This window comes from Mus caroli, unplaced genomic scaffold, assembly GCF_978045245.1.
Source record: "Mus caroli unplaced genomic scaffold, Mus_caroli_1 scaffold_12, whole genome shotgun sequence".
Lineage (NCBI taxonomy): Eukaryota > Metazoa > Chordata > Mammalia > Rodentia > Muridae > Mus > Mus caroli.
The window spans coordinates 101928481-101950040 of NW_028227267.1; the positions used below are offsets into that span (position 1 = coordinate 101928481).

General features: G+C 41.1%; 1 protein-coding gene and 1 non-coding gene across 2 annotated transcripts in view; one reads left to right on the top strand and one right to left on the bottom strand.

Annotated features, from left to right (window-relative positions):
- Positions 1–21560, top strand: part of Ndfip2 (Nedd4 family interacting protein 2) — a 47727-nt gene that overhangs the window by 13573 nt on the left and 12594 nt on the right. Inside the window, exons 2-4 of the mRNA XM_029469078.2 lie at positions 14446–14611; positions 17559–17692; positions 20171–20264. Of these exons, the coding sequence (XP_029324938.1) occupies positions 14446–14611; positions 17559–17692; positions 20171–20264 (394 nt within the window). The remainder of the gene's footprint in view (positions 1–14445; positions 14612–17558; positions 17693–20170; positions 20265–21560) is intronic.
- On the bottom strand, positions 3401–3508 carry LOC115029376 (U6 spliceosomal RNA). Its single transcript, XR_003834928.1, has one exon. It is a non-coding gene; the product is annotated as a U6 spliceosomal RNA (small nuclear RNA).

Sequence of the window (21560 nt, forward strand, 5' to 3'; positions counted from 1 at the left end):
AAAACACAAATATTTACATTATGGTCCATAACAGTAGCAAAATTACAGTTATGAAATAGCAGTGAAAATAATGCTATGGTTGGATCACCATAGCCTGAGGAGCTGTGTTAAATGGTGTCAGCATTAGGAAGGCTGAGCACCATGGTGGATAGGAGAGTGTATCATGCTGAGTTCTAAAATGTCAGATGAATGAATGCTTGTGACAGTACATTCACAGTAACAGCACACTAGGTTAGGGACTTAAATGCCTTTAAAAGTAAACTTAGCCCCACCCCTTATGTGTAATCTAGCCTCTGTCCAGCTCTTAGCTAGGAGAGTATCCACTGCTCAGGATTCAGCTTTAGCCGAGAGTCTTTGTTTCTGCTACTTTTGTATTGCTGTGATGAAACACTATGGCCAGGGCACAACTTCCAGAAGGGAGGGTTTGTGTGGGGTTTGTGGATCCCGAGGACAGGAGGATAGCATCATCGTGGTGTCTTGCTGAGGATAATGGCATCAGGCTGGCACTGAAGCAGCAGCTGAGTCCTGCCATCCAAATCCACAAACAGGAAGGAGAAAGCCCACTGAGAATGGTAGAGCATCAGCCTGCTATCAGACACATCTCCACCAATACCACCACACCTCCTCGTCCTTTCTAAGCAATTCTTCCATCTGAGGACCAGTTATTCAAATATATGAGCCTAGCGGGCTGTTCTCATTCAAACCACCACACTCTGTAAAGGAAAGCATGGATCTCTCAAAAAGCAGAACAAATGGTCGGTGAGGAAAAGAAGGGAATGATTTGAGTCAGTGCTGTTCAGTGTGTTGAAAAGTGTTGAGGACCTTAGCGAGGCCAAGGGCTGGAAATGAACCTCACAGTTAACCATTAGAAGTCATCATTCTTAGCACGAGATGTCTGAGTAAAAGACCATGGTAATGGTCTGGGGGTGGGGGAGTGAAAATTGGAATCACAGAGAATGAAATTCAACATCTTGTAGTTTATTTTTTTCTTTTGCAGGTTGTTTGTGTGTGAAGGAATGAAGGATGAGGCAGTTCAAAAAGCAGGAAAAGTAATTTTAAGCCGAGCAGGTCCCTATGTGCTGTTGTTTGTTAGTATGATATAAATAAAATACATGTGGGTGATGTAGGTAGACAGCAGTAAGTCAGGAATAATTTAAATGAAGAGACACTGCTGGGAGACAGGATCTTGTTGGTATATTTGTTCTTTGGAAGTGAAGAATATGAGCTAGGGTAGGTGTGTAAGACGAAGTTTAGAGATGCAGGCATGTAGGGGAGAGAAGTGGAAAGATTTTATTTAAGAAAAAAATTAAGAGCTTTTTAAAAATTCCCTATGTGAAGTAAGTTTTGACCATAAGTTTTCTGGTTGGAAGCGGGGGGGTGGGGGGTGGGGGGGGTGAAAGAGGGAGCTGAACCCCTCCCCCATCTGGAAAGGAGATGACTAATGCTGTCAGCTCTGCTGGGGTTAGGGACTAATCTGACTTTCTGATTTGTTTCCCTTCCTCTGTCAGAAGGCGATAGTCTCATCCTCATGGGTTTGGGCAGAGTAGCTGTGGCCCAAGACGGGGGACTAGGGAATTGGTGGAACCCTTGCATATGTTTTTCGTATTATCTTCCAGAGGATACAGGACAGAAGGTAGTGAATGGAGCTCTAGACTCAGTGTAGATAAAGGATAGGGACTGTGAAGGCTCTGAAGTTTAAGTTCCATGCCTCTTCTCAGAAGCTGGGTGTGGATCAGACTGGGTCTGCCTTGGGAGCGAAGACCATAGTCATTGGGTGCTGCTGCACACTGTATGCTCTATATACATACTGTTCTTCATATTCATAAAGGGCTAAAGATGATTTGGCTGTTTAGGTCAAAGTAGTATTTAAAGTCAGGCCGATGATATTGGGGAAGGGGGCTGACAGCTGAGAGTGATTTGGACTTATGTGAATACTAACAAGAAGCCCATGAAAACGTTTCCAACCGTGGGAAGGAAAGCTCGATCCTAACATCCAGACAGGCCTTCCTCCTCATCTATACCGGAGATCTGCACTCACAGCAAGCAAGAAAGGCAGAGCAGTCATTGTGAAACAGAGTGAAGCTTATTAATCGGGACACTACACACAGTGTGGGGGATGTAAAGAGAGGGCACTAGGGCCTGCAGAGAGAGCTCAGTGGTTGAGAGTGAGTCTCTCTCTCTCTCTCTCTTTCTCTCAGAGCACCTGGGTTTGTTTTATCTAAAGATTTCCTTTATGAGATTGAGGCATGGTTTATATAGGGTGTTACCTAGTTTATAGATTATAAAGGATTAAGATAAGATTAAAAAATCAAAAGTCACAAGGGTTTAAGACTGTGCTTTGACCTTACCATTGGTCATTAGCTGTTTTAATGCTCTTGTTTCAAATATTTCTTAACACCCCCGCCCCCCAAAAATCCAAAACAAAACCAAGAGTTTAATCACTTTGTCTTGTAACTTTTGTCCTTTGTGTTGGGGGTGGGGGGATGGAGGTGTTGACTCTGTGAGACTTAAACCAAAAGCAGGAGAGTGAGGGGCTCTTTATCTCTCATGGCCCCTTGTTTTCCTTATCTTCCTACTTTGCCTCAAAAGGGTTTGGCAGGCATGTGGACTGTGGGGACTTGACGAAAGGCTTATGATCGCCATCTGTAGTATCCCAGATACTTTTATTGTTGTACTTCAGCAAGTGGGGATAGGACTAACGTTGTTATTGGAGCGGGTATGAAGAAAAAAGCCCTGTCCAGGCAAAGGTGGATCCCATGCCTTGTGGAGAGGAGGTTGTGCCATGCTGCGTGTAGAGGAGTCAGTGGGTGGGCACATAGTGGGTGGGCACATAGTGGGTGGGCACATAAGGTTTCTAGAGGCAGCGTGGGAAGGAGACCAAAGCTCTGACCTTGTAGTCGCTCCTGACAGTGTTTCGGAAAAAGTCAGGTCAGTTTCTGACTACAAATGTCCTGGTTTTAAAAAAGCGCTCCTTTACTTACTGGCTAAAAGGTTCATTGACTGTTGTTGACTGAAGTAATAACTATAGTCGTAGTCAAATGGTAGTTAGTTTCCCAGTTCAGTATTTAAGAACTTACTAATTTTCCTTCTACAATGAGGAATTTTCCCACAGTCTAATTTGTTTATTCACTTATATCGGATTGGATTCACAGATTCATATCTTATTCTCTGAGTTATAATTGCAGGCTTACTACTTTTACTTAGTGAAATATTCAGATCATTCCAACTTACTCAGCAGGAATAAAAGATAAAAGAATCTTTCCCTGTGTCTTTGTGACATGTTCATGATTTGGCACTTTGTTACCATATGACATTTAAATAAGGCAGGGGTTTGAGTTCTTTTTTTTTTTTTTAATTGGATATTTTATTTATTTACATTTCAAATATTATCCCCTTTCCCCAAAGTAAAGAACACTTGGTGGATTTGTATGTCATCCTTGCGCAGGGGCCATGCTAATCTTCACCATTATTGTCCCAACTTTAGTGTATGTGCTGCCGAAGCGAGCACGGGTTGGAGTTGTTGACTGTAGTATGATTGAAAGGCAGCCTGCACTCGTAGGCAGGACGTCGGAGAGAACCTGCTTTCTTCCTTGTTAATGAGCATCTCTCGAGCATCATTCTTCTGAGGAAGGGCTAGTGTGAGTTCAAAACTGCAGACAGAATGCCTTCCTTATTTTTATCTTCTTTGTCTTTTGTTTTAAGGCAGGATGTCTAAGTGAGGAGCCTGGCTTCAGCATGCCTCCTAGATTCTATAGGTGACTATATATGGTTTATATACTGTGTGGGAAAAAGAACCGAGAAGGAAGAGTGCTATTCCAGGTGGCAGAGCACCATGAAGCCCCTAAGACATTCATCTTTTGACCTTTAAGCCGAAGTTCATTAGCAAATCATCCCTGGGAAATGGATGCATGCTGTTAGTACCAGCTCTAAGTGCTGTCAGATGGTGAATGGGAGTCAGCAGCATCATATACGACTTAGGCACCCGACTTTTCTCCCAATGAGGGTTACTAAAGCTTTTGAATATTATGTGGATGGAGTCTGTGATAATCTCGTTCAGTGCCATGGAGAGACTTTACAGATGTAAGATTTCTCTTTCTTCTTTCTTTTTCTTTTTTTATTAATCATTTTATTTGTTTACATTTCAAATGTTATGCCCCTTTCCCTGAGCCTTGTTTTCCAACTTACAAGAATCTCCTTATTACATCATTTTATCCTGTGTGAGAAACAAGCAAAGAGTGGTTCCTACTTTTATCTCTCTTGTAGAGATATTGGGAAAATATAGCCAAGTGGAAGAGAAAATGAAAAAAAATTACAATTTGCAAGAATTCTACCCACTTTGTTTATTAGCAGTCATTTTGAAACAACCTTTTGTCTTATTTAAAATTGAAATAATGGAGATGGAATAGTTATTTAGAAATAACCCTTTGTTTTATTTAAAACTGGAATAATGGGGCCTGGTGAGGACTCAACAGTAATGGCATCGTTTACTGTAAAATCCTGGAGACCTGAATTCAATCCCCAGCACCCACATAGAGGTAAAGGGAGAAAACCAGCGACATGTTATCCTCTGCTGTCCGTATATGCACCATGACTGTTGCATGTCCATGCCTCCTCACCACACACACACAGACACACGAAATAAAATGAAATTGGGTAACATGATTCACTTCTCAAGTCTTTCAATTTCTTTAGGTTAAATTTTCTTACAGAGCACTATTTACGATGCTTATATTCTATTATAATGATACACTATGTTCATTCTACTTTTGGATTAATAGGCTTTTTCTTCTTTTTCTGTTAATAGGACATTGTGACAAATAGCTTTGTAAGAATTGCTTTTTTTTGGTTTACTTTCTGTATAATTTTGTACGGCATAATATTAAAATGGGAAATATTAGGTTGAAACATATGTTTTAGTAGTCCTCTCTTTTACTTATAATTTTTAGTGTTTTTGCTTTTCTTTTGGAGATCAGGTTTTATACGTAGCCCAGTTCACTCTGGTGCTAGCCAGCCCATGCTAGCCTTGAACCGCTGATTGCTCTGCCTTAGCTTTCCGGGGGCTCGTCCTAGAGTGTGCTCCTCTTCTGATTCCTTTGTTTTTGCAAAAGTGATATGTGCTTACCGTAAAAAGTATACACAGTAGAAGTACAAAGACACAAGCAATCTAGGCACCAAGCTCTTAGCAGCCCTCGAAACCAGTGCGAACACTGGATGGGCCTTGTCTCATTGTGTTCATATAGACACAGATTGGAGGGATTCTGTGAGTGTGCTTAAGCTATTTTAAAAATAAAAATATGATATATATGATGTCGTTTTAACTTTACCGAACAGGGAGAAACGTGAATAATCCAACTCGCAGTCAATGTTCCTTTAGCATAGGACTCTTTCTTGTTATTGTTTATTTTCTTTTGCGATTGGGTCTTAATATGTGGGTCAGACTGACCTGGAACTCATAGCTACCCCTGCCTCTGCTTCCGAAGTTCTGGGGTTAAAAGTGTGTTGCACTATGCCTGGCCACCACAGGAGTCTTAAATTGTATAAGATTTCACCAACATTAAGAAAAGAGGTTAAAAAAAATCATAAGAAATTACAATAAATTTTGAAATTTTATTCTGAAGATTTAACTATTAGAGAGTTTGTGTGTGTGTGTGTGTGTGTGTGTGTGTGTGTGTGTGTGTGTGTGTGTGGTGAACAGTAGAAGTATTTCATCTATATCTGCAGTTCTGGTATTTGTATTGCTTTTAGTTTTTGGGGGGCATATCTAAGGTTTGCTTTATGTTTACTAGAAGTTATTTAATCTTTAGTTCTGTATTTAGTCTTGGTTCTACATATAAGAAAATGATGTAGCTTTTATTTTAATTTTAGTTCAGTAGCCCAGTTTCACTGTGCTGCTAGCTAGCCTATGCTATCCTTGCCTCAGCTTCCCAAGGGCTGGTCCTGTGCTTGGTTCTGATTTATTCTGAAGCAGCTTTACTGCAAGGACCCAGGGATGCTGCTGTGTGATCCTTGCCTGCTCATGAGCTTGCAAATGTTCTTGGCTTGTTTGAAAGACAGTTGACTGCTCAGTTTATGAAGCAAATGCTTTATGTACATTGTAAGAAGTACATAATAGTATACAAGACTTCCGTATTGCCATAGAAACAACTGATGCTAATGTTTGTTGTGCTTTGTGTCCCAAACATCTCTCCCCCACCTACCCATATTCCAAGCCATATGTGCCCCCCTTTCTCTTCCCTTCCTCAAATGATCCTAAAGTCCCACCTGTCTATGTATGTTTTCTTGACTTCTGTTGATTACAGTGTTTCCTTTGTAAAGTGTAGACTTTAGGATTTGATGATATGAATTGTGTTTGTTACATTATTTTGCTACTTATTTTTTAAACCTTTATTTTTATTTGTATGTGTGTTTTGCCTTTCTGTATGTCTGTGTACAATGTGTGTACAATACTTGTGGAGTCCAGAAGAAGGCATCCCCTGGAACTAGAATTGCACACTGTTCTGAGCTGCCATATGTCTTTGAATCAACCTTGGTACTTTTAGAAGAGCAGACAGTGCTCTTGACCTCTGAACTATCTTTCCAGCTCCGGAGTTTATGTTTCATAGTGTATAGTGATCTGTGGCTTTAGAAAACAGTATAATTTAATAAATTGAGGAGGCAGATACTTGCTTACGAAATTGCTTTGACTGTCTCATGATAGTTGAGTGATGAAATTTCCACGTTTTACTCTGTATTTTGTTGTGAGAATCATAGCTCTCCATACGATGTGTATACTACTTGATCTTGAGTTGTTCAGCATATATAACACTGCTTGAGTAAGCTTCCTCCTCAGTGAGAGAAAACTGGAAACTTAGGGGATTGAACATACCCTAGGCCCTGCTGCTTGGTTTAGTGGCTACTAACATGAACAAATCATACTGCCTACACATCTAGGCTTATGATCTGATTAGTGAGACAGATGCTATCAAGCCAAAGTCTCTAAGCCCTTTTCTTAACCTGTGTATTGTGACCCTTTGGGGTCGCATATCAGATATCCTGCATACCAGAAATTTACATGACAGTTCATAGCAATAACAAAATTATAGTTATGAAGGAACAACAAAATAATGTTATGGTTGGGGGTCAGCACAACATGAGGAACTGTATTAAAGTGTCGCAGCAATGCGAAGGTTTAGAACCACTGCCCGAGAGCCTCCTGAAGCAGCACCAACTTGGTGCTTCCTGGAAGAGAATGGCTGCCGTTAGAGTTTGCCAGCTTCTGTTTTCTGTTTGTGCCTCTGTAGCCCCTACACCAATAGTGTGGTTTTAAAATCTTCTAGAATCTTCAGATTCTAATAGCTAAAAGGGACAGCTTCTAAGTGCAGTGACATCTGTTTTGATAGCTATCTATCTATCCTTGAAGGGTTGCTATCTCAGCCCTTCATTAGCAAATGTGCTCTTAGACAATTTTAGTCTTTAAACTTTACCAACTACCAGTTTGCTGACTTAATTTTAGTTCATGCAAATTAGAAATTTTCTGGAGCATATGTCAAAATGTTCTTATTTAACTTGATTACGGGAGCAGGAAAGGAGTAAAAGCTTTTATTACTAGTTGCTGTGAGTGTTGTACTGTGAGGCCACGTATGGGACAAATGGCGCAGTGAAGTCTTAAGTGGAATCTTTTTAAGGCTCAGGGTTTAAATGGCTTACGAAGCCAAACCTTTATCTTTGAAACTCTTTTTTTTTTTTTTTTTTTTTTTTTGCTTAAGAAAATGTTTCATAGCATTTTTTCCACCTGGGTGTCTAGTTTTTGGTTCCCAAGCCTTGTAAGGAACGGAAGCTTAAAAGCTAGGATTTTGCTGTGTTGTTATTTCTAATAATATGCAGTTTCATGGGAAGCATGTTTGCCTGGAAAATGAATGAGCTCTGTTAGTTTGCCAAGGCAGATATATACCTTGATGCTTGCTTCGTTGTGTAGGAATTTTCCTGTTTTCCTGTCCTTAGTTAGGTGATGCAGTTATTTTGGCTTCTGTCTTTGTCCTAGGTGTCCTTCCTAGAAGGAAGGCTTTGCTGAGTGTTGCAGTCCTTTGCTTTGCTAAAGGAGTATGAGGAGCGATATAATTAATGTCTAGGTCTGGGGTGAATCTGTAATGCAGAAGGAAGGAAAGCCTTTGAGGGAAACAGCCATATACTTTTTCTTAATTCCTTAAAACTATAGTGCATCCACGAAGAAATCCGTCAGAAGCAGCTCACTGAAGTGATGAACTACAATAGTGTGTCAGGGACAGATACTACACCAAACCTAGAGACCAGTTTTCAAAAACATCCTTCTTTTAAGAGCAAACCCAAACCTGACCTGGTGGAGCAGGCCTGGATCCCAGCGCTGACGAGCTGGAAGCTGTACCTGGAGTAGTTAGATCAGAGTGTGGGCCTTGGCAGCCCTAGCGAGCCGGGCTCAGTCACATATCCTCCAGAAACGAGTAAGAGAGACAAGTAACGAGCAGACAGAGGACATTTATTCAATTTAGCCACATTTGCCGGGCGGTGGTGGCGCACACCTTTAATCCCAGCACTTGGGAGGCAGAGGCAGGCGGATTTCTGAGTTTGAGGCCAACCTGGTCTATAGAGTGAATTCCAGGATAGCCAGGGATACACAGAGAAACCCTGTCTCGAAAGAAACGTTAAAATGCCCAGTTACCCCAATTTCCCCCTTTTCTTCTTTGAGGACTAGACTAGGTAAGCAATCTGCTAATCATTTCCTAAGATTATAATGCCCAGTTGATAAAGAGGACTACATGTAAGGCACATTTGTAAATATTCCATAGCTGGGGTCTAAGTGAGCTACTATGTAATTACTACTAATATACATTAGTTGTGCATGTCAATGAGTGTCACTGAGCACATGTGTCCCTCCTTGATCGTATCTACCTTCCCCACTGCTACAGTTTTTAACCCTCCCTCCTAAATGGAGTTTGGTTGATACAACATTTTTTTTTTTTAAAGATTTATTTATTTATTATTATATGTAAGTACACTGTAGCTGTCTTCAGATGCACCAGAAGAAGGCGTCAGATCTCATTACGGACGGTTGTGAGCCACCATGTGGTTGCTGGGATTTGAACTCTGGACCTTTGGAAGAGCAGTCGGGTGCTCTTACCCACTGAGCCATCTCACCAGCCCTTGATACAACATTTTAAGTAGCATAAGTTATTCAACTGAGAGACTGGACATGAGTGTGCCATACAGAGGCAGGGAACCCTGATCTCGCCGATGCTTACACTGCGACTTCAGCATGTGACAGGGAGTCAAGCAGAGGTGTAAGGTTTTTGAAAGTAGACGTTTATATAAGATTTTTACCCCACCTACAGGATTTCTTTGTTCTTTGGAAGTCTTTGAGATTAAAAACCTCTAAGTTAAGGAAGCAATGACTAGCTGTGAGGGACTTCAAAGTGCCAGGGGCAGTAGGAAGACTGTCCTCTTTCATTTTGCTCCTTCCTATTCTCTTTGTGAGTACTAACCTGTAATGCATATTCTTTTCATTTAAAGCAGGGTTGAATAAGTGCTTTTATTTTTCACAGCGCTTAAGACAGACATAACCTCCACTTTTATAGATATCTTTGGCCAGTAAAACACATTGTGGATTATACCTTTTTAAAACAATTTTTAATTGGATATTTTATTTACATTTCAAAAGTTATTTCCTTTCCCTGTTTCCCCTCTGCAAAACCCCTATCCCATCCCTCCTTACCCTGCTTCTATGAGGGTGCTCCCACCCTCCCACCCACTCCCGCCTCACTGCCCGAGCATTCCTCTACACTGGAGCATCAAGCCTTCACAGGACCAAGGGCCTCCCCTCCCAATAATACCAGATGAGGCCCCTTTAGCTCCTTCAGTCCTTCCCTTAACTCCTGCATTGGGGTCCCTGTGCTCAGTCTGATGGTTGGCTGCAAGCATCCGCTTCTGTATTGGTCAGGATCTGGCAGAGCCTCTTAGGAGACTCCTGTCAGCAAGCACTTCTTGGCATCAGCAATAGTGTCTGGGTTGGTGGCTGCATGTGAGATGGGTTCCCAGGTGGGGCAGTCTCTGGATGACCTTTCCTTCAGTCTCTGTTACACTCTTTGCCCTGTATTTCCTTTAGATAGGAGCAATTCTGGGATAAAATTTTGGAGATGGGTAGGTGGCCACATCCCTCAACTGGGGGGGCCATGCCTAACCTCGGGATATGGTCTAGTATTTAGTTTTTTAAATTGTGGCAGTCAGTAGTGGGGCACAAAAATTTGGCAACAATATTGGTTTCCAGTTATTGTCTTAGATAGGGTTTCTGTTGCTGAGATTTTTGGTCATAACACTATGTCCAAAAGCAAGGCGGGGAGGAAAGGGTTTATTTGGCTTACATTTCCACAACATAGTCCATCTTTAAAGGAAGTCAGGACCGAAATTCCCAACAGGCTGGAATCTGGAGGCAGGAACTGATACAGAAGCCATGCAAGGGTGCTGCTTACTGGCTTGCTCCCTAATGGCTTCCTTGGCCCACTTTCTTACAGAAACGGGCCAGCAACCCAAGGATGACACCACCCATAATGGGCTGGGCCCTACCCTATCAATCACTGATTAAGAAAATACCCTACAGATTTGTCTACAGCTAGATTAGAATTTTCTCAATTGAGGTTCCCTCCTTTTTGAGGGATACACTAGTTTGTGTCAAGTTGGCAAAACTTGTCAGTAAAGATGTGCAACACCCAGAAATGAAATACAAATGAAACATGTACTGAATTCAAGATGATTCTGGCGGTGCTTTGTGGTGGCCGAGCTTGCTGATGCTGCACTATGTAGCCCCTACAGTTCTGGTTCTGAATACACATATGTACTTGGCACATATTGTTGCACTGTGCAGTGCAATGCCAAAACATCTCAGCCTAGATTTCAGGCTAGTTGTATGTTATGAACTGCAGTATTTTTGCTGTACACACAAAGTGTTTTGCTTTTAGAGAAACTGGTTTAATTACAGAAACCAGATGTACTTTTCCTCTTGCTATTTGTCATTGTGTAAGTATAAAATTAATATATCCTTGGGTTGTATTGAGTTACAAAGTGTAACTTTAACTTGGCTGTTTGAGGGGTCCCATGACAGCGGTGACACCACTTGCACAGACATGAGGATCTGAGTTGTGATTTTAGTTGCTACATAAAAAGCTGGGCATGGCCACATGTGCTATAACTTCATCACTGTTGGGGACAGAGACAGAAGAATCCCTGAGGCTTGCTGGCTACTAGCCATTGTCCAGGTTCAGTGAGAGGCCCTGTCTTCAAAGAATAAGGTAGAGGGATAGATGTTGAAGATGTTCTGTATCTTGCCGTTTCAAATATTAAGTCAGCATTTGTTTCTTTATGTAATGAATAAATATGTTTATCTAATTCGTATGGAGATTTGTTTTCATCTTTAATGGTAAATTATATGTATATCAAAGATCTGCTTCAAAATAAATTTATTTTCTAATGTTTTTGTTAGTATCTATTAATTGTACCTAATAAAGGCTTCTATTTTGTTTTATTTCATTTTATTTTTATTAGATATTTTCTTCATTTACATTTCAAATGCTATCCCAAAAGTCCCCTATACCCTCCCCCTGCCCTGCTCCCCTACCCACCTACTCCCACTTCTTGGCCCTGGCGTTCCCCTGTACTGGGGCATAGAAAGTTTGCAAGACCAAGGGGCCTCTCTTCCCAATGATGGCCAATAAAGGGTTCTATTGAGACTACACTTCCATACAGTATATACACGTCCATAATGCAGTTGGATTATGTTAACACTCGTGTCCTCTGATTCCTTTTCTTCCTATGGATCCACAGCTTTTCCCAAGTCTACTGTCATTTTTTTTTTTCATGGCTTGGTGAGTTGATTGTGGCTGCTTATAACAGCATGGGTAAGGATTTGTATGGGTACCTAGTGGCTACACTACTGAAGAAAATGTCTCTCTTTTCTCCATCAGTTGGTCACGCTGTATAAATACCCAAGGAGGGGCGGAGTCTCATGAGCCTCTCCTTCTTCCATGACTGCTGTTGGGGTCCAGTCTTGTGCAGATCTTGGGTGGGTAGTTAATCACAGCTCTTGTGAGTTCAGGCGTGCAACAGACCTGTGCTGCCTAGACAGCATTCCTTCCATGCCCTCCCTCCCTCCCTCCTCTCACAGCTTTTACATTCCTTATGCCTCTCCTATGATATTCCTGAAGGTTGGCAGGGTGATAGAAATGGGCCGTTTATGGCTGAGTGTTCAACAATCATGTCTCATTTTGACACTTAATGGATCTTTGCAGTTCCCACTGACCACTGCATAAAGAAGTTTCTCTGATTAGGGTTGACAACAGCTCTAATCTATTGAGCATAAACATAGTTATTTTGAAAGCAGTTTGATGACTACATCGCTCCATACAATAAATTTCCTTTTGATATCTTGTCACTAAGTGTTTGATTTGTATACTTGTTTTATAGCCTCTTATATCCATGGTTACCTAAAATGTGTTCCTGTGAAAAGGAGTTGTGATCCCTGTTGGAAATTATCGATGACATAAATAAAGTGCTCTAAGCCCTTTGAAGAACACTTAGTTAGGAATGTTTAAAAAGCTGTTAGTAGAGATCAGTTTGTGGGAGGCCCTGGGTTTGGTTTCTTATCCCTACAAGAAAACACAAGCTTGTAAGCTGACAAGTAAAGTATGTGAGACCAGAAGATCTGGGTGCTAGGACAAGTGTGGGCTACACAGAGACGTCTCCAAGTCAGAGAACCCTGCTTATAAGCGACTGCAAGTTCCTGAGACTTAGGTTTTCAGCTGAGATCTCAACACCATATAGGTTAGCTGGACACTGAGGGGGATGATGAAAATAATCGAATATAAATCAAGAGTCCTCCTTTTGGTCATTATTTGGTGTTTTTGTTTTTGTTTTGTTTTAAAGTGGATTAGTAAAGGGATACACAGGCCTGAAGCCTAGAAGAGTCTAGTCTGGTAATATAAATGTGATTGTCTATTGTACAGTTATTTTGTAGACTTTAATATCTTTCCATTCCTTTTTTTTTTTTTTTTTTTTTTTTTTTGAAAAGATAGGGACCTTTTCTGATTTGTATTATTTAGGTACATTTTTGTCCGGTTAGAGATCTGTGCTGTAGCATCTTCAACAAAAAACAATGGAGCTGCAGTAACAATGTCTGCCATATTTTATGTTGGAGAAAACCTTTTCTCATAGGGAGTAGTGTTTCTGAAACATGTAAAACTAAAAGTTCTCGGTTCTATTTTACTTTATTAAAAATATTAAAGTGCCCGGGCGCATGCCTTTAATCCCAGTACTCCAGAGGTGATCTCTTTGAGTTCCAGACCAGCCAAGGCTACATAGGGATACGCTGTCTCAAAGAACAAACAAAATGTTGAAACTTATTAATTGACATATGGAGTAAAAATTTCAAATAACAAGAATGAAATATCTTCTCCCCATTTAAATACCCATTCTTTGGGTACCTTTCTAGAAATATGGAGTTGTTCTTTTGTATTTGTATTTCACAATGGTATTATGTCCTCATTATCTTAAAATCCAATAATACTTTATACTGTTCTGTAGCTTTTCATTTATAACAATAGACAGCAGCAATGGGCTGGTTAGGGCTGTGTGTATGCATGTGTGTGTGTGACTGTAAGCAATTCTGTAGGGCATTTTCTTGATTGAGTGATATGAGAGAGCCCACTGTGGATGATGCCACTCCTGGAAAGGTGGTCTTGGGTGCTTTAAGAAAGCAGGTTGGCAAGCCATGGAGAACATGCTAGTACAGCATCCCTCCATGATCTCTGCCTCTATGTTCTTGCTCCAGTTCCTGCACCAACTTCCTTGATGATGGACTAAAACCTGTGAGAAGAAATATCACCCCCCCTCCACACACACACACACACACACACACACACACACACACACAGAGCTCTGGTGGTCATGGTGTTTATTACAGTAATAGAGCGCAAACCAAGGCAGGTGATTTTAGATGACAATGAAACATCTATTTTTGTTAAGTCATCTCAGTTGTGTTTGATAAAAGTCCCTTCTGACCCTTGATTTTAAGCAGGTATGCAAATTTGCTAGGATGTTGGGACACTTAGAACTCCATATGTGTAGAATATCCATGTGTTCTGTATATCAACAAGAAAGACTTTTACTTGCAGCAAACATGTATTAACATTGTTAACATGAAACCAGATTTCAGTGCACAGTCAAAGCAAGGTGCAGAGAACCAGGTACATTTGCTTGAAGGGTAATACTAATAGATTATTTCCTGGTTTTGCTTTGCCCTATACTGATTCATTTTTTTGTTCATATTTTAAAATGTTAATGTTTCTTTTCCTGAATACCTTTAAATTTTAAATAATCTTTAGGAATTATCTGAAGTGAGAAGACAGTAACAAATTGACTGCATTGATTTTCTTCTTTGTTCTGTAGCTTCACAATGAAGAAGATAACTCAGAATCGTCTGCTGTGGAGCAGCCGTCAACTTCCAGCTTAGCAGCACCGACTCTGGAGGCTGCCGCTTCAGCACCAGCGCTGGACACTGACTCCTCTCCTCCTCCGTACAGCAGCATCACTGTGGAAGTTCCTGCCACGTCAGGTGACTCTCTACTTCCCTGCCTTCCTGTCAGTATGATTGTGTGTAACTATAAGCCTTTCAATGGCCTGATTGCTTGTTTAGTTTTGCTTTATAACCCAGTCTGGCCTGGAACTTACTGTGTAGCCCAGGATGGCCTAGAACTCATAATCTTCCTGTGTCAGCTTTCTAACTGGGTGCAGGCATGTAGCATTGCACTTGTTAAATGAACTTTGAAACAAGTACATACATGTATGTATATATGTGTTTATGCACATGTCTATGTACTTACATACACATATGTTTATGCTTATATATTCATGAGGTTTCTAAGAACGTGGTGGGTGGGTATGAGCAGACATGGGCAGTGTGCACAGTGTTATGCCATACATGTGGTAAGGATGCTTGTGGTACAACAAGTCAGTGCCTCCTGCTTGCTGCTGGCTGCTGTCCTCTCTGTCAGCTTATCCTACTTAGAGTTATTTCTCTAGCCACAATGTATAATCTCTCAGCAGCGTTCAGTTGGTCATAGGATAATTCATATACTATGTTTTATATACTCTTGTTTATATAATTGTATGGTTCTGTTTTCTACTATCATCTGAGTAGTTTAATAAGTTCTAAAAAAAAGTATCTATGAGTTCTCTATTTCACTTGTATTATGAAGAATTCTTAGAAATGAGTTCCTTACTCTTAGAATTCATCCTTAGAAATTTGTTACTGAGAAGCATATTAACAGAAGGAACCATGCTTTGTAAGTTGGAGCTGTAGCTCATGGGGAGAGTGCTTTATGGCAGACTGCAGGAGGCTCTGGACTAATCACCACACACACGCACACACGCACACACACACATACACACACACACGCACACACACGCACACACTCACACACACTCGCACACACACACGCGCGCACACACACACACACACACACACACACACACAGTTCACTACATTATCTTCCTTGTTTCTTTGTCTAATGACTCCATGTCAGTGGCTCATGCTAACTTTGTCTAGTTCTCACCTTTGTATGTGTGACCTGTGAAGCGATCGATCAAACACTGGCTCTTCACTTCCTCTCAAGGCAGGCTCTGAGAGTCGTGTCCTGAGGTCCTCGTTGCAGTTGGTGTGTGCTGACTTTGTTAGAGTGTTGTGTGGTCAGTGTGCTTGTGTAGTGCTTCTTGATGACAACTTGAAAGAAAGCTCTATCAGTTGAACCCGTGTTTTGCCTCCTTCCACTGAGCCCTCTTCTGCAGCCTTTGCTGCAATGAAAGGCTCTAATTGGCCAGAAACACTCAAAAGCATTAGTTCTCAACCTGTGCATCCAGACGCCTTGGATGTTGAATAACCTTTTACAGGGCTCTCCTAAAGCCCTCGGAAAAATATTTATATTACAATGAATAACAGTAGCAAACTATAATTATGAAATAGAAATGAAAATAACTTTGTGGTTGTGGTCACCATGTCCTGAGGAACTGTGTTAAAGGCTGCAGCATCAGGAGGTTGGGAATCCACTGCTCCCGGGCTGTTCTTTTGGACTTAATCATAAAATTATGTGGCTTTTACATCATTTTTATTGAAATAAAATCATATTATTAGATTTCCAAAAATTCACCCGTCTTTGCTCTTTGGAATGAATGACCAAGCCTCCATGGCTTAGCGTGTCCAGATTTAAGGTTGCAAATACTTTAGTAGGGCGCACGGCTTAATGGGATCTAAAGCTTTAAGATGTCGTCTTGTGGTTTGACATTCAGCGTCATAAAGTAAACTGAGTTCTTTTGTGATTGGGTTACTATAATACTAAAATAAAAACCTTTCATATTGGAGATGCAGAAAGTTTTCATACAGAGAAAAGCATATGTTAGTGCAGAAAATATCAAAATACTATAGTTATAGGCAGAGGAAATTCTGGTTCCCAAATGTTTGACATTGCTTTTAAAATCTACATTTTCCATGGTTATGATTCTACTATAAATGTCATGCTGAACTTGACTTAAACACTAATTATATTGAAAAGATAGTCTGCACTTTTATTTTTAAAATGAACTTACTATTTTACTGTAATTTTGGAGTCAATTTCTCACAAATGCTTTAAAAATCAGAGACAGATACTGTGAATTAAAAGAAAACTCTAAAGACTGTGGATATTGGAAAACTGAAGGAAAACCGGGTGAAAGTGAAATGGGAGAAGGGTCTTCACAAGAGAACACAGAGTGTCCTTAAAACGTTAGGGACTCTGGGGCTGCCCTTTCCTCTGGGGAAGTGCCTGGGACCTGTAAGTCACTTCATTTCCCAGATCTCAGGGCTGACAGCATTGATGTGAGAGAAGAAAGACAACATGGTCAGCACTGCGTAGCTGCAGTCATTTCTAAACTTTACCATTGTTGCTTTGATTGGCTCTGCTTACTGTGAGACAGTGAGTAAAGAGGTGAGCATTGTGTAGACCAGTGAGCACACACACACACACACACACACACACACACACACACACACACACACATACACACACACACACAGACTGTGGCAGTCTCACCTCCTGTCTAAAACCCCTCTCAAATTCTCAGTTTCAGGTCAGAAAGATGACTGAGCCGGTCAGGTCCTTCATTACCAAGTCTGGGAGTTTGGTCCCAAAGATAGGCAGAGCTGAAGGAGAGAATGCACTCCTGAATTTATCCTCATGTGCACACACGCAACATACAAATAAATAATGTTCAAAAACGCTCAACCTTGAGGTGGTTTTTTTGAGTTTAGATAATACTTATCATCCCTTCTTTTTATAATAAATATGGGACAAATAAAATATTATACAAGTGTTTGTTAACAGTGTTTTGGGATATATAGTTTATACTATAGACCTGCAGGAGCATTTGTAATCTTTAGTGTCTTATTATAAGTTATTAAAGTACTATCATGACTATAATAAAATCACATTAAGATATTTTAATGATTGTTCTTTAATCCTTCTCTTCAGATACTGACGTGTATAGTGAGTTTTACCCTGTGCCACCTCCGTACAGTGTTGCTACCTCTCTGCCTACATATGATGAGGCTGAAAAGGCTAAAGCTGCTGCCCTGGCAGCTGCTGCAGCAGATGCACCTCAGAGAGTAAGTCTGCACACTGCCTCAGCTTATGGCAGCCGATAACTTAGTTTTACAATATAGTTATCTTTTTTTTTTTTTTTTTTTACTTTATCTGCTGAATTTATTCCCGTGCCATGAGGTTTTTTTCTTCAGCTTCTTCTGGCTTTGAAATGATCTGTTTCTTCTCAGTGTGGCAGGGGGAGCTCATATATGGGTTAATCCGGCCATGAGCTCTGTAGGTTCTGCCTTGTTCACCTGGATGTGTTCAGTGACTAGAGAATCTACATCTAAATGCTTAAGTTCAGCGTTACTCTCTGCATTTTTAAGCATGTGCAGCAGCAAAAATTCCACACTCTTTTTTGGGCATCGTCCATGTCCAGCCCCACTGTTTGGCCTGGGCGAACCTACAGACTCCACCATTATACCTCCAGAATGGCACACACTGCTTCTTTAAAGTGACATCCTTCAGATACTTGGTGGCTTTGCGGATATGCATACCCTTGATGGCCTGGGCAGTTTCCCTAGGTGTCTTAAAGTGAATTCGAAAGTTTGAACCTCTTGATTTGCATGATTTTGTGGGGTTTTCTGGGTCAAGAGAGTAGCGAACCATCTTCACAGGTCCCCTCTAGCCGCTTTTTACAGGAAGAGGCCTCTTCCCAAGTTTTGATTTCAGACTTATCCCACACTGACTTTGTCATCCAAGTCAGCCCTTTCTGAGCAGCTCTACCCAGATAGCTCTTCTCTTTCCTGTGGACCCCACGTCCTTGGCTCTCTTACTGCCCATGGCCCTGTTCTCCATGGTCTGTCATCAAAGCTGCTGTCTTATTGTCTATCATGCTTGCTTTTCCTTTCCCTGTCCTCCCATCCCTGATACACCATTTATGTTTGGTTTCTACCTTTTGTACATGCATTTACACCTTTTACTGTTTGTGTAATCAACTTGGTTGTCTTTATTGTCTTATTCCATCTGACTGAGCTTTGGACTCTAGAAGGGCATGCAGGGTTGTTTTGTGTGAACTGAAAGGGCCCTAGGCTAAGGAAGCAGAATCTTGTGTAGTACTATTTCTTAAATCTTAGAAGCCATGAGTGGTAACAGATTTTGCAAGTAATTTTAGAGTTCTTTAAATTTGTAAGCATCTATATGTTTGTATATTATTTTTAAGCCTAAGGTATAATATACAAACAGTATTTTTCTTAGTTTATTTTAGAGATTATTAGAATAGTAAAAACATCAAGGTAATTAAAAACTTGTTTAAATTTACTTGAACATTTTAATGATGAATAGGATATATATCCTATAAATTATCAGCCTATCAAGAACTGACTTTTTAATTTTAATGTATGCAGCTTGTAGACATATTATTAGTTTGTCAGTTTCCAGTATTTTGGAAAGAAGGAGGAAGTCACTTGGGTAAAGGCTTCATTGTTCGCAGCAGTAGCAGTGGTCTTGCTCTTGTGTTCATCAAGTGCCAGGCCCACAGGGCAACAGTAGGGACTAAGTGAAAATCCCACCTGCTGTGGTTATGTTACTAGGATCCCAACTCTTCAGTGGTTGTTAGGATGCCACCCCCTTGCTCTGCTGGGAGATCCCGCTCCACCTCAGATCCCGCTTCCCACTCTGTAGGAATCCAGGAAAAGGCAGTCACTGTTTCTGTGCGGGAGACATGGAAACATGCAGGGAGAGTTCTTCCTTAACACTGCCTGCTGCTAAGGGGCATTTAAATTGCATCCAGTCTGCTCTTTCTGATATCATCACTACAAGAAATTTTTAATGCTTTATTTCTTATAAGTGGTAATATATCCATGTATGCAGTTTACTTCAAGAATCAAAATTGATGGATCAGAGAGCTTGTATGTTTTTATTTTTAATAAGAGCTGTCGACTTGCTGTCTGGAGCCTGCACACGTTCACATCCGTCACTGATGATGAGTGTTCCTACTTCCCACCTGGCATTTATGCTTTCCTCATATCATTTCCTGAAGCTGATGTGTCCCTCCCTCCCTCCCTCCCTCCCTCCCTCCCTCCCTCCCTCCCTCCCTCCCTCCCTCCCTCCCTTCCTCCCTTCCTCCCTTCCTCCCTTCCTCCCTCCTCCCTCCATGGAGGACTGAGATAACCATTGGGTGGTGTATTATTGGGGTTGGGTGTCTTTCCTCTATCTCCACCTTTCTTTTTTGAGACAGCCTCTCACTAAACCAAACATTGGCCAATGTAACGAGATAGGCCAGCCAGTGAGTTTTAGGATCTGCCGTCTCTATCCACCAGTGCTGGCATTGGTGGCACTGTACATGCTACCGTGCCATGCTTCTTCATGCGGGTTTGGCCTCCCGACTCGGATGTCTGCACTTGTACTGACTGAGCTGTCTCCCAGCCCTCAGCTTACCTTTCTTAACAGCACGTACGATAAAGTAATGCTGCTAATGTCTTATCTGTAGGACCACTTGAGAGCGTTACTGAAGGTCAGAACATTGTAATTATTTTAGTGAACTGTTTGGTTGTTTACAGAACCAAGAGGAAGACTGTACGCCACGGGATGACTTCAGTGATGTAGAGCAGCTCAGAGTGGGCAACGACGGCATTTTCATGCTGGCCTTTTTCAGTAAGTGACCTTGTCCTAGTACTCTACTTTCTGAAGAAAAAATACTACTAACATGAGTATACCTCACTTAAAGTGTAAATTGCTTAAGCATTTGTTAGGTAATTTTGATTGTAACCATTCTGGTTGATTGCAGGGGAAAAGGCAGAATGAGAATTTAAAAGAACTGTTGCTGACCATCTAAGGCTGTGGGCATATATACAGTGCACTCTGCTGTAGGCACACACACAGTGAACTCTGCCTGTCTGCTTTGGACGCAAAAGACTTCTTTTTCAGTGGCCTTGAGCCAGAAGGGTTGCGGAAGGGAAAACTCTGTAAGCCCAAAGCAGTGTCACAGAGGTGTGGATACACAAACCTAACAGGGAAAAGTTAGAAGACTAAACACCACACAAAGTTATTTGACTTACGTAGCAGATGTAAACTGTGAGGGAAGACTGGGTCATAGTATTTGTTATTTCCTAACACAGTGATTAGCATGAATTAAATTCTTTGATAGATATTAAGGCATGCAGCAAATTGTTTAAATAGCTTAAGCCAATATTACACCTAATGCTCAGTGAAAATTGATTAGGTTATGTGTGGTTTATTCTAGGGATAAAATGAGAAATAGTTTACTTATGTAAAACGACACCCCCAACTTCAAAAATAGAGAATCAGTCTTCATGTGTGGAGCTGCTTTCAGTCTGGAGGTCGGCTTACCCCTTTTCCCAGTTGGACAGGCTTCTTGCTTCTCTTCCTGTCATCTGTGCAACAACAGAAATGCATGCGTGAGGAGGAGTGGCAGGCAGTGCGCTTTTCTTTTCAGACTCAGTTGCTATCCAGTATGTGCAGTATATAAGTATTAAGCTTGTCTTGTAGTTTTAATTGGGTAAGGTAGAGCCAAGGAAAAGGCAGCAAATTCATTGATTTTAGATGGCTGCTTACTGGTGCTTTTGTACTGTTAGTCTAGTGAACCTTAGTTTTAATCTTTGATTTTTATTCAACTAGTAAACTTCCATATTGATATCAGATTCCTCACATATTTTGTTTACATAAGGGATATCCTTTCTTTGTTAACATCTGTCAAGAAACCTTGGGACCCGTGCTGTGCAGGTGTGGCGGCTGCCTGTGGCTCCAGCACTCAGGAGGAAGAGCTAAGGGATCCCTGGAGCCAGCTACGGCTCCTCGAGCTGACTGAGGAGCTTAGGTCATTCCCTTTACCCCATGGCTTTATTTAATATGTGTCTTTTAGAGTTTGGTCAGGGACAGTATATTGGTGTATATATATATATATATTCATGGATTTTGTACAAGTTATTT